This window comes from Microtus pennsylvanicus, chromosome 3, assembly GCF_037038515.1.
Source record: "Microtus pennsylvanicus isolate mMicPen1 chromosome 3, mMicPen1.hap1, whole genome shotgun sequence".
Taxonomy (NCBI): Eukaryota; Metazoa; Chordata; class Mammalia; order Rodentia; family Cricetidae; genus Microtus; species Microtus pennsylvanicus.
Genome location: NC_134581.1, coordinates 75598861 through 75613350, shown reverse-complemented (window position 1 = coordinate 75613350; position 14490 = coordinate 75598861). Strand labels below are relative to the sequence as shown.

The window sequence follows — 14490 nt, the reverse complement described above, 5'->3', positions numbered from 1 at the left end:
CATCCGGCACAAAGAGAGTGTCACTCTTCCCACTCAGGCCCCCAGGCAAGGACAGGCACTCCCTGGCTCCTGTGTGCCTCAGACACTTCCAGCAGCTCCTGCCATGGACAGGTGGTACCTGGGTGAGTCTTCCAAGCCTGTCCCCATCCTTGCCCTCTCCAACTTGGATTCAGGGGACCACTAATCACTTTCAAATGTATCTACTGGCTCCTCATAATTGTGGGAGAAGAGAAATAGAAAAGACAGGCTGCCCTAAATAAGGACACCTCAACCCCGCGTCCCGGGCTTGCTGTGATGTGCAGGGCACCTCTGAGCCAGAGGCTGGGGAAGTCGAATCGGCAGCCTCCTCATCCAGCTGTGTGTCCATCCATCTGGCTTCAGATGACTGAGTCACATCTTAGTCCCCGTACTTTCTAACTGCCTGCTCCCTAGCAGGTTATGTCTGCATCCTAGTAAAACAGGATGATGCTTGCTAGTCTTGTTCTTCCTTACTGAATCATGTGGCCACGGAGGGGTTACTTTCCCAGTGCCTGGAATAGAAAGTAGTTGTCAACCTGCTTTCCCGTGGCTTTGCCTACCTGTCTACCTGCATGCCTGCCTGCCCATCCCCCTATCAATCTATTCTTCTTTCTTTCTGTCTATCATGTATCTTTCTACCTATTTTTCATCTCTTACTCCAGAGACAACTCATAGTGGTTTACAAAGATAGTCCCCAAGGTAATATAAGAGGTGTGGGTGCTGCTGCATTGGGTGAAGAGTGTCCCCCAGATTCACCAGCTGTCTTGGGACCCAGCCGGCACTCCAGTTCTGGCTCTCCCCTTTCTGTTTTTTTGGGCCTCACCTCTCCTTGATCTGTTTTTTCTGGTCTCTGGAGGCTATGGCACTAAGCCTCTCTAGGCATGGTTGGAGAAGCCAGTGTTCAGCTTTAGTTTCTTCATCTGTCAGATGGAGATAGCAGAAATTTAGATGGGGATTGTGTGTGCTGACAGCCAGCATGTGGGTCCAGGCCCTCACAGGGCAGGCTGCTGTCTGCTTTCCTGTATGCGTGTCACTGGGCTCTGAAAGCTCGCGAGAGCTGCATGAGCGCTCCAAAGCCAGGGTGCCTGCTCTCTCCTCTCACCCACTTAGCAGAGAGTGACTGGCTTTCCGAGGGTACCATTAAACGAAAGGCTAATGTCCGTCACTTTTCAAGCAACGCAGGAACAGTGGTACCCACTGACCTAGGCTATATTCTGATATCCTGTCTCAGACTCCACACACTTCCCTGAGTGCTGTGCCCTGCCCACTGCGTAGATGAAGAGACAGAGGCGTGGGGAGGTAAACTCGTTGGCAAAGGTCAAATGCCCAGCAAATTGCCCTGGCATTGGTTGAGGGGGATGCACAGATGGAGCCCTTCCCATCAGGAGGACTGAATTGTACCAGGGAAGTAGATATCTGTTTGTCTGTCTCTCCGTCTGTCTGTCTGTCTATCTATCTATCTATCTATCTATCTATCTATCTATCTATCTATCTATCATCTATCTATCCACCCATCTTTTATACACCTAGCTGTCATCTCTCCGTCAATCTATCATCTATCACCTATGTAGCCTGCATGCATGCACATAAGTATGTACGTATATATGTATGTCTTATTGGCTATTTATGCATCTACCATTTTTGTATCTATCTATCTATCATTTGCCTGTGATGGACATTAATTAGCCAGTTGAAGGCCCCTTCTACTGTGTAGAACCCATAGACAACCGTATAGTACTCACAGAAAACCCACACCATTGTTGCCAAGGGGACACTTACAATAAAGTGGGGGACAACCTGGTAAGTACAGGCAAAGAATCTGTGCCCTGAATCTGAACCAGCAGCAATCCTTCTCTTCAACTCTCACTAGCTGTGTGACCTCCGGAAAGGCCCCTAACTTCTCTGTGTTTCAGACACTCATGGAGAAAAGGGAGAAGCCAGATAGAAAATGTTTCCTAAGCCGTAAGAACAAGACTGGGCCGGGCCCTGAAAGAGCCTTAAGTGCATGGTGGACAGCCACGCGAGGGAGTGCCGGGCATTAGGATAAGACATTAGTCAGGGATGACCGAAAGCGTTTCAGACTGAGGTGTGAGTGGCGCCAGGATTGGAATAAATGAGAGAAGCCAGGACTGGCTGTCAGAGAGCGCAGTGCAATAGTAGTTCACTCTGCCATGGACCCAAGGTCGGGCTTTGGTGAGAGGGGAGGCAGGACAGGCTCTTTAGGAATCCCTCAGGGAAACATGAGAGCCCCATGAGATGTTAGCTGTCATGGTGCTACTCACAGGAACTGGCAGGAAACTCTGAGGACTAAGGGACTCCAGGTCCCCAACTTGACAAAGTACCCCCCCCCATGTGCCATTCACAGTGAGCACACCCTGAACCTTCCACTTCCTCAGCCCCGCTGCGGCTTCAGCTTCGCCAGCTGATGGAAGAATACTGCTGCTGCCCATCCGGGCCCTGCTCTCTGGAAATTTCCTTTGGGAGGGGCTGGAGATGGCAGCCAGCCCCTCCCTGCCTCTGTCTCCCCCTCCCAACACCTCCACCTTGCCTGGCTCAGCGGGAGCCCCTCTGAGCATACTCAGCTTTTCTTGTGACCAGGGTAAATATTACCTGACACTGTTAATATTTAATGTCCCCCACCTCTGTCCTGGCCACCCCACGGCAGACACTATCCCCAAAGTAGAGGCTTCAGGAAGACTTTGGAGAAGCCCTGGTGGTTGGAAAAATGACAGGGCTGTCGACTGGTGATGGTGAGTGTAGTGCCTGGCGAGGTTGGCAGGCCTGCCTGGGACTGCCTTCAGTGGGCAGCTGAACCCCTTTTCCCTCTGGAACTGCCTCCAGTGGGCAGCTGAACCCCTTTTCCCTCTGGGACTGCCTTCAGTGGGCAACTGAACCCCTTTTCCCTCTGGGACTGCCTTCGGTGGGCAGCGGAACCCCTTTTCCCTCTGGGACTGCCTTCGGTGGGAAGCTGAACCCCTTTTCCCTCTGGGACTGCCTTCGATGGGAAGCTGAACCCCTTTTCCTGCTGGAACTGCCTTTGGTGGGCAGCTGAACCCCCTTCCCTCTGGGACTGCCTTTGGTAGGCAGCTGAACCCCCTTTCCCTCTGGGACTGCCTTTGGTGGGCAGCTGAACCCCCTTTCCCTCTGGGACTGCCTTTGGTGGGCAGATGAACCCCCTTTCCCTCTGGGATTGCCTTTGGTGGGCAGATGAACCCCCCTTCCCTCTGGGACTGCCTTCGATGGGCAGCTGAACCCCCTGCCCTCTGGGACTGCCTTCGGTGGGAAGCTGAACCCCCTTTCCCTTTGGGACTGCCTTCGGTGGGAAGCTGAACCCCCTTCCCTCTGGGACTGCCTTCGGTGGGCAGCTGAACCCCTTTTCCCTTTGGGACTGCCTTCGGTGGGCAGCTGAACCCCCTTCCCTCTGGGACTGCCTTCGGTGGGCAGCTGAACCCCTTTTCCCTTTGGGACTGCCTTCGGTGGGCAGCTGAACCCCCTTCCCTCTGGGACTGCCTTCGGTGGGCAGCTGAACCCCTTTTCCCTTTGGGAATGCCTTCGGTGAGCAGCTGAACCCCCACTCCTTTTCCTGCTCCCTTACCTCCGGGTTTCCAGCTGGTGGCTCTCTAAGAAAATTAACATTTGGGAAAAGACCCTAACTTCTCCACCCCCACAGAAAAGAAGCAGAATAGCAGAAGTGTGTGTGAGTGTGCACGTGTATATGAGTGTGCAAGTGCATGTGCTTGTACACATGTATGTGTGTGTGTGTACATGTGTATGTGTGTGCTGTGCACGTATATGTGAGTGTATCAGTGTGCGTATGTGTGTGCATGCGTATGTGAGTGTGTGTGTACACATGTATGTGAGTGTGTGTGTACATGTGTATGTGTGTGCTGTGCACGTATATGTGAGTGTGTCAGTGTGCATATGTGTGTACATGTGTGCGTGAGTTGCATGTGTATGTGTGTGACTTTGTTTTTGAGACAGAATCTTATTCTGTAACTCAGGTTGGCCTGGAACTCACTGTATAGTCCAGAATAACCTAAAATTCACTATAATTCTCCTGTCTCAGCCTCTCACACCCTGCCCAGTGTGACTTTCTAGTATTGGATAGAAAACTAAGATCACACAGTGGGCAGTGATTGCCAGGGTTGGAGTGGGAAGAGCAGCCCTTCTGGCCGGCCTTCCCCAACTGGCTTAGGGTCACAGGAAAAGCCCTGGGTTTTGGGATCCATAGGACCCCTACTGACTCATATCTTGAGGGTTCTGGCCTAGAGCACTGGTGGGGGAGGAGCTCATCAAATGGTTCTGAAAGGGGAGTCCTAGCTCTGATCTGACTACTAGCAACCCCCACCCCGTGACCTTGACTATCACTGAAGCTGGGGAGACTTTGTGCATGGAAGCAGAGCCTGGGTCCCTAAGGCTTCTCCTTAGATTCTGGCCTTTCTGAACAACCCATACCCAAGACCTGTGAGGCACTGACTGTCCCCCCCCCCCGCCCCGTCCCCGGCCACTGGAAACAGCTGGACTCACCAGGCCTTATCTGTGACCACAACAGGGACACAGTTCAAAGTTGCCTGGGAACTGCTAACTTGTTCATTCCTTTGGCAAGGGCCTCAGCCCCCTAGGGCCAAGAGGGTCCACCGCAGGGCAGCAGAGTGCGTCTGGTATGGGGGAGGTGACTGCAGTGTCCCTCCTGCTATCCCAGGGTGAAAGCTCTGAGCTCAGGGGGCGGACAGCAGAATATTCGCCTCAACCAGAATGAAGGGGGCCACGGGAGGCAGGGCCAGGGCTACGCAGCCTGTGGACAAGTCTTCCTATCTGTCACTTGTGGGGAAACCTAGCATTTAGACTCACAGTGACCCTTAGCCTGGGTTCAAATCCCAGCTCCACACTTACTTGCTGTGTGGCTCACTGACCCTCTCTAGGCTTCCGTCCCTTGTGGATGAGAGAAATAACAATAGCACCCCACAGGGGGTCTGAGCCAATGGTCTGTTCATTGGGGTCGATAATGCAGACACTGAGTGTATATGCCTCACTCTTGTTAAGTTTGCCCTGAGGATAATGACATACATTCAAGTCCCTGTTCTGCCCTCCATTTCCAGGGTCCTTACCCCAGCTGTGGACTCATGGTTCCTTCCTCCTGTTGGCTGATCACAGAGACTCTGTTTTTCTCACTCATTCCATTCACAGATATTGCTCCTCCTTGAGGAAGTGGGATTCTATCAGCAGAGGCCACTTAGGGGCCTCCTGGGAACCCAGCTCTTTGGCCTGTCCTCGTGATACAGAGCAGGGAGCTGGGGAGAACCACACCCTGCTGGGACTGTGCGCCTCCAGCCCACACAGATCTCTACAACAGATGCCCTGCCTCTGATTCTAGGATGCCTGTGTGAAGCAGCCTTAGGGTGGATGTTCAGGCCACTCTTACCCGGTTTTCTTTTGCCCACCTGGGCACTTAGGGATCACTTGAGAATTCCAGCGTTTCCACTGCCTCGGGGTTGTGATGTCTTATTCATCCCGCCCCCCAACTCTCTCCTCAGGTGGCAGCGCCAAGGGGGCAGAGGATCCATTCCACTATGGTAAGCCAGTCCTCCCCTGCTTACCCCATCAGCTGATTCCCATCCCTGCTATCTGCTCTCAAGAGTATGGGGCTGCTGGTGGGTGGACTTGGGAGGTCTGGTAGAGGCCGAGCTCACACCACTGCCCATGTCTCCTCTCTTTCAAGACTACGAGACTGTCCGCAAAGGGGGCCTGATCTTTGCGGGCCTGGCCTTCGTCGTGGGGCTCCTCATCCTCCTCAGTAAGTGGAGACTGGTGATCGGTGCATTTCCTAAGTCATACAGTAAGGAGGGCATCGGCCTCCAACCCACACTCCAGCCGGAGGAGGAATGCAGGGGACAGCAGGCTCCCGCCTCCTTCAGGGTGCTCCCTAGTGGCCTTGGGAGGGAAAACTGAGGGGGGAGTCTGACTGGGCAACCCTTGGGCAGAGGAGGTCAAGGGAGCAGGCAGGGCCGACCCAAACCCCATCTGGGCAGCTTCTGGGGTGGCCACACCCTAGCCACCCTAGCCATTAGGTAATCTCAGCACACTGAGGGACGGTACCCCTACCCCCACTGTCAGCGTTTGAGATGGACAATGAGGCTCATGGGGAGAGACTTGTGGCAGCTCCCCTCCCCAGGTGTATCTGATGTTCACCCTTCCCCATATTGCTGGAAACCAGCAGTGCTGGAATCCAGGCCCTGGGATTTACCACTGACTTATCCTAACTCTGAGGATGGGAGAAGCTCCATTTTCTCCCTGTTAAATGGGGGAAATCCCATCCGTCTTGTAAGATTGGAGCTAGCATCCTAAGACAGCTATAGGGGGGAGCGAGTTATAATAAGAGGGTCCGAGGTAGGCGTGGAGGGCTCTAGGGAGAGACAAATGTCCTGTATATGTCTTCAGCCTTGGCCGGCACAAAAGCAAGTGCTTAGTAAATGCTGGTTGTTTTCTATTGTTGCAACCAAAAGAAAAATACCAGAATGGCAATCAGGGAGACCTTTGGTGAAACAAACAGGCTTCTGTGTTCTGGAGTGACCCCACACTATGGCTCCTGCCACTCCACCTGAAAGCTGGGCTCCTGGATCTGTCTTAGGGGGCGTGCATTTCTTGGAAGTTAGGAGCCTAGGCAGGGATTTGAACTTTGGATTTGGCCTGTTCTCCCCCAAGCGTGTACCGAGCAGCTGCCCTGTTGTGCCCGATATTGTGCTGGTGGCATCATGAACTCTGGTCCCAGCTGCCACTTCCAAACATGTTCACAGTCCATCGCAGTTCTGGTGCAGTGAGCGGTTGTTCATTGACTCATTGCTTGGTGGGCCAGCTCTATATAAACAGACTCCAAGCCCCACACTGTGATGATGCCGGAGGGGGCAAGCCTAGCAGAACTGAGTCTTCCAGGGCCTCCTTGGAAAACGACAACAAACTTTACCATCTCTTTTCAAGGCAAAAGATTCCGCTGTGGGGGCAATAAGAGGCACAGGTGAGTGCTGTCGGGGGAACTAACAAGGTGGGTGGGGCAAGAGGAGAGCAGGAAGTATTCCCTAACCAGGAGGCGGGGACTCACAATCTGGGGGGATTGCGGTTTCCCCTCCGTCTCCCTTCATCCTTTCTTTACTCTTCCCCGTCCCAGGCAGGTCAATGAAGATGAGCTGTGACAACAGGTATGTCCCCTTCAGGTGGTGAGGGTTTGCGTAGAGAGTAAGTATGAATGAGAGGCAGTAATCAGAGAGACATGAGGGGGTCGGGTGGGCTGTCCCCTGAATGTTAAAGTGAGGGCTGAGTGTCTGAAGTGGGATGTGTGGATTAGGGATGCTGCAGAGGAGTTGCTGGGAATAGTGAGAGGGACAGGGACAAAGCTGCCAGCCCCAGAGACCTCTCTCCCAGCTCAAACCCTGCCTTTGTCTTTCCAGAGCCACCAGTGCCCACCAGTGCATGGGCGCTAAGGATGCCCATCTTCTCCGCTGTACTCCACTGTCCCGACACAGCCTGCAGAGGCTGAAGGATGTGCCGGGCTCGCTATGACCCCCTCATGGTCATCCACTCCCCTCCCCAGCTCCTCTCACACCCCACTTCCTGTTCCAAGTTGGGGTATATGTGCAGCCCCGTCTCACTGGTTTTCAATGAATCATTCTGGCAAGTACCTGCCAATGAAAGTAGGCCTGGTATGATCATCTATGGGCCCTTCATCATTCGCCCCTGAACAGCTGGGGACAGAGACCTCTGCTTGACTTCTGCATGGCCTGAAGGTGTCAAGCTCAAGGTGACTGGGTCTGTTGGGTCCTGCTGGATGCTGTTGAAGCCTGGGTGCTCCCATGGGGAACTTGCTTCTTGGGTGCTCTTGACCACCTAAGAGGTAGCTTGCCTGTGGCTATGTTCATAGGTTTTCCTAAAGTGTGCTGCTGTCCAGGGTGGGTGAGTCTGAAAGGCCTGATGCTGGGCTTCGGTGCATGCCCCCAGCACATCTGCCAAGCCGCCCTCCTTGAGTGGGTGGGGCCCAAGGGACTCGAGCTGGACCCACTCCTACCTGTCTATTTGGGTGTTGGCTTGCTTCATCCCTGGGCCAGGAGTGAGCAATGAGAGTGAGTTCACTGTTACTTGCTTCCTCCTGCCCCGTCCATCTGAGCAGAGACCTACAAAGGGGTCCAACTCCCCCTCCCTCCATTCTCATGAAATCTCCAAGGAGACTGGAGGGCTGGCAGGATGCTGGCACCATCTGGTGACTGGCTTCCTTATCTGCATCTCAGTGTATCCGAGCAGAACCCTGGGTGACAGTATTTGAAAGGAACAGGCTGTGTTTGCTGGACCACACAGTCAGGGTGCACAGGTCATTTCACTCAATACTTAAGCCTTCTGCACTAACCCACTGCCCCTAGGCTCTGAAGCCCACCTACCCACCCACCCTCAGGGGTGGACAGACCTTTGAGACCATTCCATTGTAAAGAAGGGGACAGTGAACATCACATCCTCCCCCCCCCCCCAAGAGGCAGTGACTTGTCTAGACAAGGTGACAGACACCCTGCCTGCCTTTTGCTATGAGAGCTAAGAGATAGAGAAGCCTGAGGTGGAAGGTCAGGCTCCAGTTGAGGCCAGTAGCCAGCTAGGTAAAGTCTGGTTTCTAGCCTCAGTATCAGGCCACTGACAAACTGTGTCCTCACACCCTCAGGCAGAACTAGGGTCCGCTATGCTTGAGCTCCCTCTAGAGGTGGGAGGACTGAGCAGAGCTGGAGTAGGTCTGGCCAGGGGTGGGATGGGGAGGAGCCAAGCAAGCTCTTCAAGGTTTTGGGATTCAGGGCCAAGGTAGACAGGAAATGGTATTCAAGGTCTGTGGTGCCACCTTCACCCAGGCTGATGCTCAGTGAGCCAACCCAGGGCTGAGGACCACAGCTCCAGGGGACATTCTGATTCTGTGACCTGCTCCTGGACCAGGACGTCTCCCTTTGCACTCCAGGAACTCCACACACTGAGAGAGAGAGTCCACTGAAAGGCTTTCCACACAGCAGAACGGTACTAAATTACTGAATGCAAACCGAGTCTTGAAAGTGGCTCTTGCCTCGCCAAAACATAGCTTACACCCTAGCTGCCTTAGGGTGTAATTTCTCCTCCTACCACCAGAGGGAGCACACGACTTACTCAGAGTCACCTAAAATTGCGATTTCTGAGTCGCTGGCCTGCGCCTGATTTCCTGGGAAAACTCTGGACGCTTTTCCACGAAGCCTCAGACCGCACAGCTTGAGTTATATCTATTCCCATCTCCAGATGCCCCTTTCCAAACTCACTAACACTTAAGTATGGGACACCTAGGGTAAGGGCAACTTGCCCATCTTGGGAAGGGTGGTTTGGATGGGGCCCTGTCCTGTCTGGACTTAGCTTCCCTATCAGAAGCCAGGACCGACGCTGGTTCATCTAAAGTGTGAGGACTCTTCGCACGGGCCTCCAGGTTTTCTAAAACCTTTGGGAGATTTGGGGATCACCTCCGCCACACCCCAGCAGTTCTGGGCTCTCTCGGTTCAGTAACAAAGAGGGTGCCCCAACAGACTAGCTTCGAGTAGCTCTGTTGACCCTACCCACACCAAAATGAGGGGCTCCTTGAACAGAGGTGGGTCCTATGGCAAAGGGAGGATGAGTCGCCTCTCCCTCAAAACCTTGGTCGGGAATGGAGCGCGCCACTGGGCAGTGAATCACCTCCCTGCAGAGGTGCACCCCAAGTGGTCACGCTCGGAACTGCAGTTGGGTGGTGGTAACCCAACCCTCACCGAGAGACTTCATACCTGCAACCCAGTTGGTGAATGCCATGGCCGTTCACCTCTACTGTTCCAATCTGGAACTTTACTGCCTAGGGTTTCAGGCAGACACTGGAGGGACAAGGGAGATGGCAACAGGGCATGGGTTAGGGTGGAGGCTCCCCAGTTGTCATGGGCCTCACATCTGGGAGGCCCAGGGGCCAGCACCACTCAGGCCCCATTTGGCAAGTTTCTTTCTCCAAGCCTGCTGGGCTGCGCAATGGGACCCTGGGTCCCACCCTCCCATAATTTCACAGTGCCATTGCCGGCATTTACATCTCAAGACCCGGTTTCCTGTTTTGAGAACTTCTCGCTGCTGCTTCCTGGAAGAAGCTTTGGTGGTGCTGGGAGGAACGGCCAGGTGGGCCAGGCAGAAGGGTGATGGAGGAGGATGGGGAGTTCCCAGCCAGGCAGCAGCTGGTGACCCAGAACAGCTGTTGAGGCCCTGCAGGCTGCAAACCACACTCTGGAAACTGAAACTGGCCTTCCTAGCCACCTCCCTGAGCCTGCTGTGTGACCTTGGAAAGGTCCTTGTCTGTCTCCAGATTTGGCTTTGGGGAGACAACAATTCTGGCTTGTGGTCTAAAAGTCCAGGGGTGCTGACTCAGAAGGGGAAGTTGGCTGTTCTTAATACACAGCTGGATACACAGCCACATGTCACACCGGCTGGGTAAGTGAAGGAGGCTGGCACAAGACACCTAGAGACACAGAGCATGAGCTAGCTTGACCCTCTCCAGGAGCGTGGCCCATTCTCTCTGTGTTTGCTCCCCCAGAAAGGCCTGTCAATCAGTAACCGAGCGGGCATTTACACAGACCGCCTGGAGCTTGGCGTCCCTGCTCTGTGATGAATAACATTTCAGTTCTCCTGTCTGCAAACCAAACATTCACTAGGAAGTTAATAAAGTTACTCAGGAGAAGCTTTGAACCCTCAGACAGCCACCAGGAGATACAGCAGGAGTAAGGGGTGCAAAATGGGCCTCAGCTGTTCTGGGGCCCTTCCAGAGGCTCCAATGACGTATCTTTTGGGATCTGAACATTCCTTCACTCTGCGTCCCAGGCTGTTCGCTACTCACTCCAGGGTGGGAATAACACCGGTGGGTTCCTTTATGCTCCCTAGTGCCCATTCCAGATCCAGGAGAAGACCGAGTGTGTGAATGTTTGCTGAGTCACCGCACTGGCTCCTCAGAGGACGACAGTGAATGAGGAGTGACACCCCCCCACCCCACCCAGTGTGCCCTGTGAGGAGGGTTGTTCAGGGTGGGGTCTGAGTTTAGTAGGCTCACTGAAGTGGGGGGCCTTTGAGATCCATCCCTGTGGCACCCTTCGTTTCATCCTCTGAGTCTTGAGAACCAGCAAAACTCCCTGGAACCCTGGGCTGCTGTCTATGGGATGGGCATTATCTCCAAGCTAACACTCAAGGCCACTGGCTTTCCGGGAACCTTTCCATCAGTGATTTGGGAAGGTTCTGTCCAGCGTCTTCTTCTCAGAGCACCATGTCCAAAGATGGCAAAGAGACAGTGCCCTATGAGCCCACCTGGAAGATAAACAGAAACCAGGGATAGACCACAACACCCATACCCCTTCCAGTCCCGTACAAACTGAGGGGCAGGTGTGGTGGTCACATGTGGGATATCGTCCCTCCTTCGGCCCTCTGCTCCCTCACCTGGGGGCTCTGGGTTTCTTCCCTTGACCAGAGGAAAAGGGGTCTGAGGTCCTGTTATCCTGAGAACTGAGCGGATGTGGAGAAAAGTCTCTGGATTGCTTGCTTTCCTTTTACATGACAAATGGGGGTGGGTGTGATTCTAGTCGTGTTGGATCTGGGGAGAGGTAGAGAAACCCATCAGCAGAGAGAGCCTGGGCAGAGGCTAGCCTGGTCTAATGCAGGGGGCTGAGCAGCAGTGAATATTCTATCCCCCTTCATCAGCTGTGGAAACAATGGCTCAACCGAAGAACTGGAATTTCCCCGGAAATCTCATGCTGGGAGAAGAAAGACTGGGACTGTGGTGCCAGCCAGAGGGGAACTTGTTTCCTGGGAAGGATCTCCCAGTTCTGAGTACTCATCGGAACAGCCTGCGGGAGGAACTAGAGACAGTGATGGTTCAGGGCCAGGCTAGACCACACGCTGACCTGGACTGCACAGCTACCTGTTCCCCTTGCTGTCTATTTAAACTAAACACCGTGTCTGGATCTCCAAGGTGTCGTCACTGCTCTCGGTGACTTGTTAGTTGACCTAAGGAGGACGTGTGGCCCAGAGTGTTAGGGTTGCTGTCACCCTAGCAACGCTGGAAACGCCATGGTAGACAGGTCCATGTGCCTCAGGGAGTGTGCTGGTTAGTTTTTCTGTCAACTTGACACAAGTTAGAGTTATCTGGGAAGAGGGACCTTCAATTGATAAACTGCCTCTGTTCGGGTGTTCGCCTTGCCCATGACCTTGGGCTATCTGGCTTGCTTCTTGTCTGCCAAAGTGACCTCTTAAAAAGAAGGGCAGGGGAGGTCGCTTGTTCTCCTGTGTGGTGGACGGAGATCAGACTGTTGGTTCCATTCACCCCAGGGCAGAATGGAAGACCACGGTGGTTGTTGTGTATCTGTGTTTTGTATCCTAACAAATTCTTGATACTTCTCTAAGTGGGCTCTCGTGAATTAGCCTACACGCAGATTGGCCTGTAGGAGCATCCATGGGGCATTTTCTTGATTAGTGATTGATATAGGAGGGTCCAGTTTACTGGGAGTGGGTCCACTGGGAGGCCTCCCCAATGTTTCATCACAACAACGGCAAGCAAATTACAACTAGGAACCCCATCCTTAGAGCTTGACCCACATATTGGAGAATAAAGGGCCCAGACTGGAGTCTCAGGGGTTGTCATGGACCCAAGCTGGGATGGGGCTGGGCAGGTTGCAGTCTTTTTTGTTGTTGTTGTTTTGTTTTTTTTCAAGACAGGGTTTTCTCTGTAGCTTTGGAGCCTGTCCTGGAACTAACTCAGGCTGGCCTTGAACCACAGAGTTCTGCCTGCCTCCGCTGGAATCAAAACCGCCCCAGGTTGCAGTCTTTACTGTGAGACTTTGAGATGGTAGAGATTTCAGCACAGCCTGAAACGCTGTCATCCTGTCATTGGACACTAGGGGGCGCCACATAACCAGCTTCTCTGTCCCAAGCTTCACTGAGGACTGCAGCCATACTGAGCGGGAGAGCAGAGTCCTCCTTGGAGACCAAACCTCTAGAAGGAACAAGCGGAGTTGGAAATACACTCTGCCCTCTTCCCCTGACGATCATCCCTTCAAGGTGGGTATACACCACAGTTTAACCTGCCCACTCCGCCCTTCACTGAATGAGGTAAAACCCGGATGCCACTGTTTGCATAGGCTCCCGGCGTCACCACCCTGATCTGAGCAGATCTAGAAACCTGATTGTCGTCTAGACTCACTGTTTTCCTCCTCTCAGATCCTGCAGGGACAAAGATGGGACAAGGTGGGAAAAATAGGTGGAGCAGAGCTCAGCCATCATCTGGACAGCACCAGGGAAATCCTTCTTCATCTCTGTGCCTCAGTTTCCTCATCTATGACCAAGCCATAGCGTGCTACCAAGCAGAAGGGGAATTAGCTGAGGCTCAAGGCAAGCTCAACCCTGGTCTGTGGACTTTGTGTTTTAATCGGAGATTTGAATAGGCGGCATGTTCCGGGCACTGTATTGGGCCTTTGGACACACTAGTGTGGAGATTGTCTATAAAAATGCTGACCAGAAACACACAGAGCATCCTCAGGGCAAATGCCAGCCCAAGACCCTTGAGAAGCTGCCTACATCTAAACACGTAAAAGATGTAGAAAACCAGCAGCCTTGGGGATATCTCTCTTCTCTGTCTCTCTCTCAATTCGTGCACATGAGTGTGCATGTGTGAATGTGTGTGTGTGTGTGTGTGTGTGTGTGTGTGTGTGTGGTCATATAAGCAGGGGTCAGAAGCCCTGATTTAGCTGTACCCAAAAAGCTCACCATAACCGCTCCATGCTGCCTATGATTATGGTGCTCTTCAGGCGACACCTACTGGCCATAATAGGTACTGTATCCTTATCTGGCCAAACTATTGAGAAAGCTTACTCCTCGTCTGTCTTTTCTGTACTTCTTGCTCTTAGATTGGAAAGAGGAGGGAGTCCTTCCCGCCCAAGCAGAGACTGCCCCTCCTCCTACCCTTCTTCTACCCCAAAGCAGGAACTAACAAGGTGTAAATGCACGACCAGAGTGTGAGTTCAAGACAAACCTGGTTTACAGTTGTACTCTCAGCCAAAGCCCCAACACATCCAGTTGTCTCTGTCTCCAGAGAAACCAGGCTGAGGGACGAGGCTCCAGGTACAGACACATAGGTGCCTCAGAGAAGCCACACATTGGGACAGGGCTTTAGGACAGACTACCCCACAACTCACACCTTTGCCTGAATACTGAGGTGTTTGAAAGAGTGGCTAACTTGAAACATGGGTGGAAGAGGGGCAGGACCGGGGTGTCCCTGGCTCAGGGTACTTTACCATGAGACTGCAAAGTCGACTGATGTCCTTTAATGCAATTCTATATGATTCAACACAATGCCAAGCGTGCAGGGAGGTGGCTCAACAGAGAAAAGTAAGGGAGAAGAGCTGCCTTGAAATGGTTCTCTGACCTCACGTGTGTGCATCA

At 53.2% G+C, this 14490-nt stretch overlaps 1 protein-coding gene across 2 annotated transcripts; it reads left to right on the top strand.

Annotated features, from left to right (window-relative positions):
* On the top strand, positions 1-7698 carry Fxyd2 (FXYD domain containing ion transport regulator 2). 2 transcript variants are annotated; one of them, XM_075966092.1, is made up of 6 exons: positions 1-122; positions 5553-5591; positions 5738-5812; positions 6994-7030; positions 7181-7211; positions 7461-7698. In XM_075966092.1, exons 1-5 carry the CDS (start codon positions 104-106, stop codon positions 7203-7205), a joined length of 195 nt encoding a protein of 64 aa, XP_075822207.1. In that variant the 5' UTR covers positions 1-103; the 3' UTR covers positions 7206-7211; positions 7461-7698. The 2 variants fall into 2 exon arrangements, with proteins under 2 accessions (XP_075822207.1, XP_075822206.1); XM_075966091.1 differs by lacking the exon at positions 1-122 and adding an exon at positions 2608-2768.
* The last annotated feature ends 6792 nt before the right edge of the window (positions 7699-14490 follow it).

Coding starts and splice junctions, on each gene's coding strand:
- Fxyd2 (XM_075966091.1), top strand. CDS start 2,744: ATGACAGGGCTGTCGACTGGTGATG. Junction 5,813..6,993: donor GGGGCTCCTCATCCTCCTCA/GTAAGTGGAGAC, acceptor TCTCTTTTCAAG/GCAAAAGATTCCGCTGTGGG. Junction 7,031..7,180: donor GGGGGCAATAAGAGGCACAG/GTGAGTGCTGTC, acceptor TCCCCGTCCCAG/GCAGGTCAATGAAGATGAGC.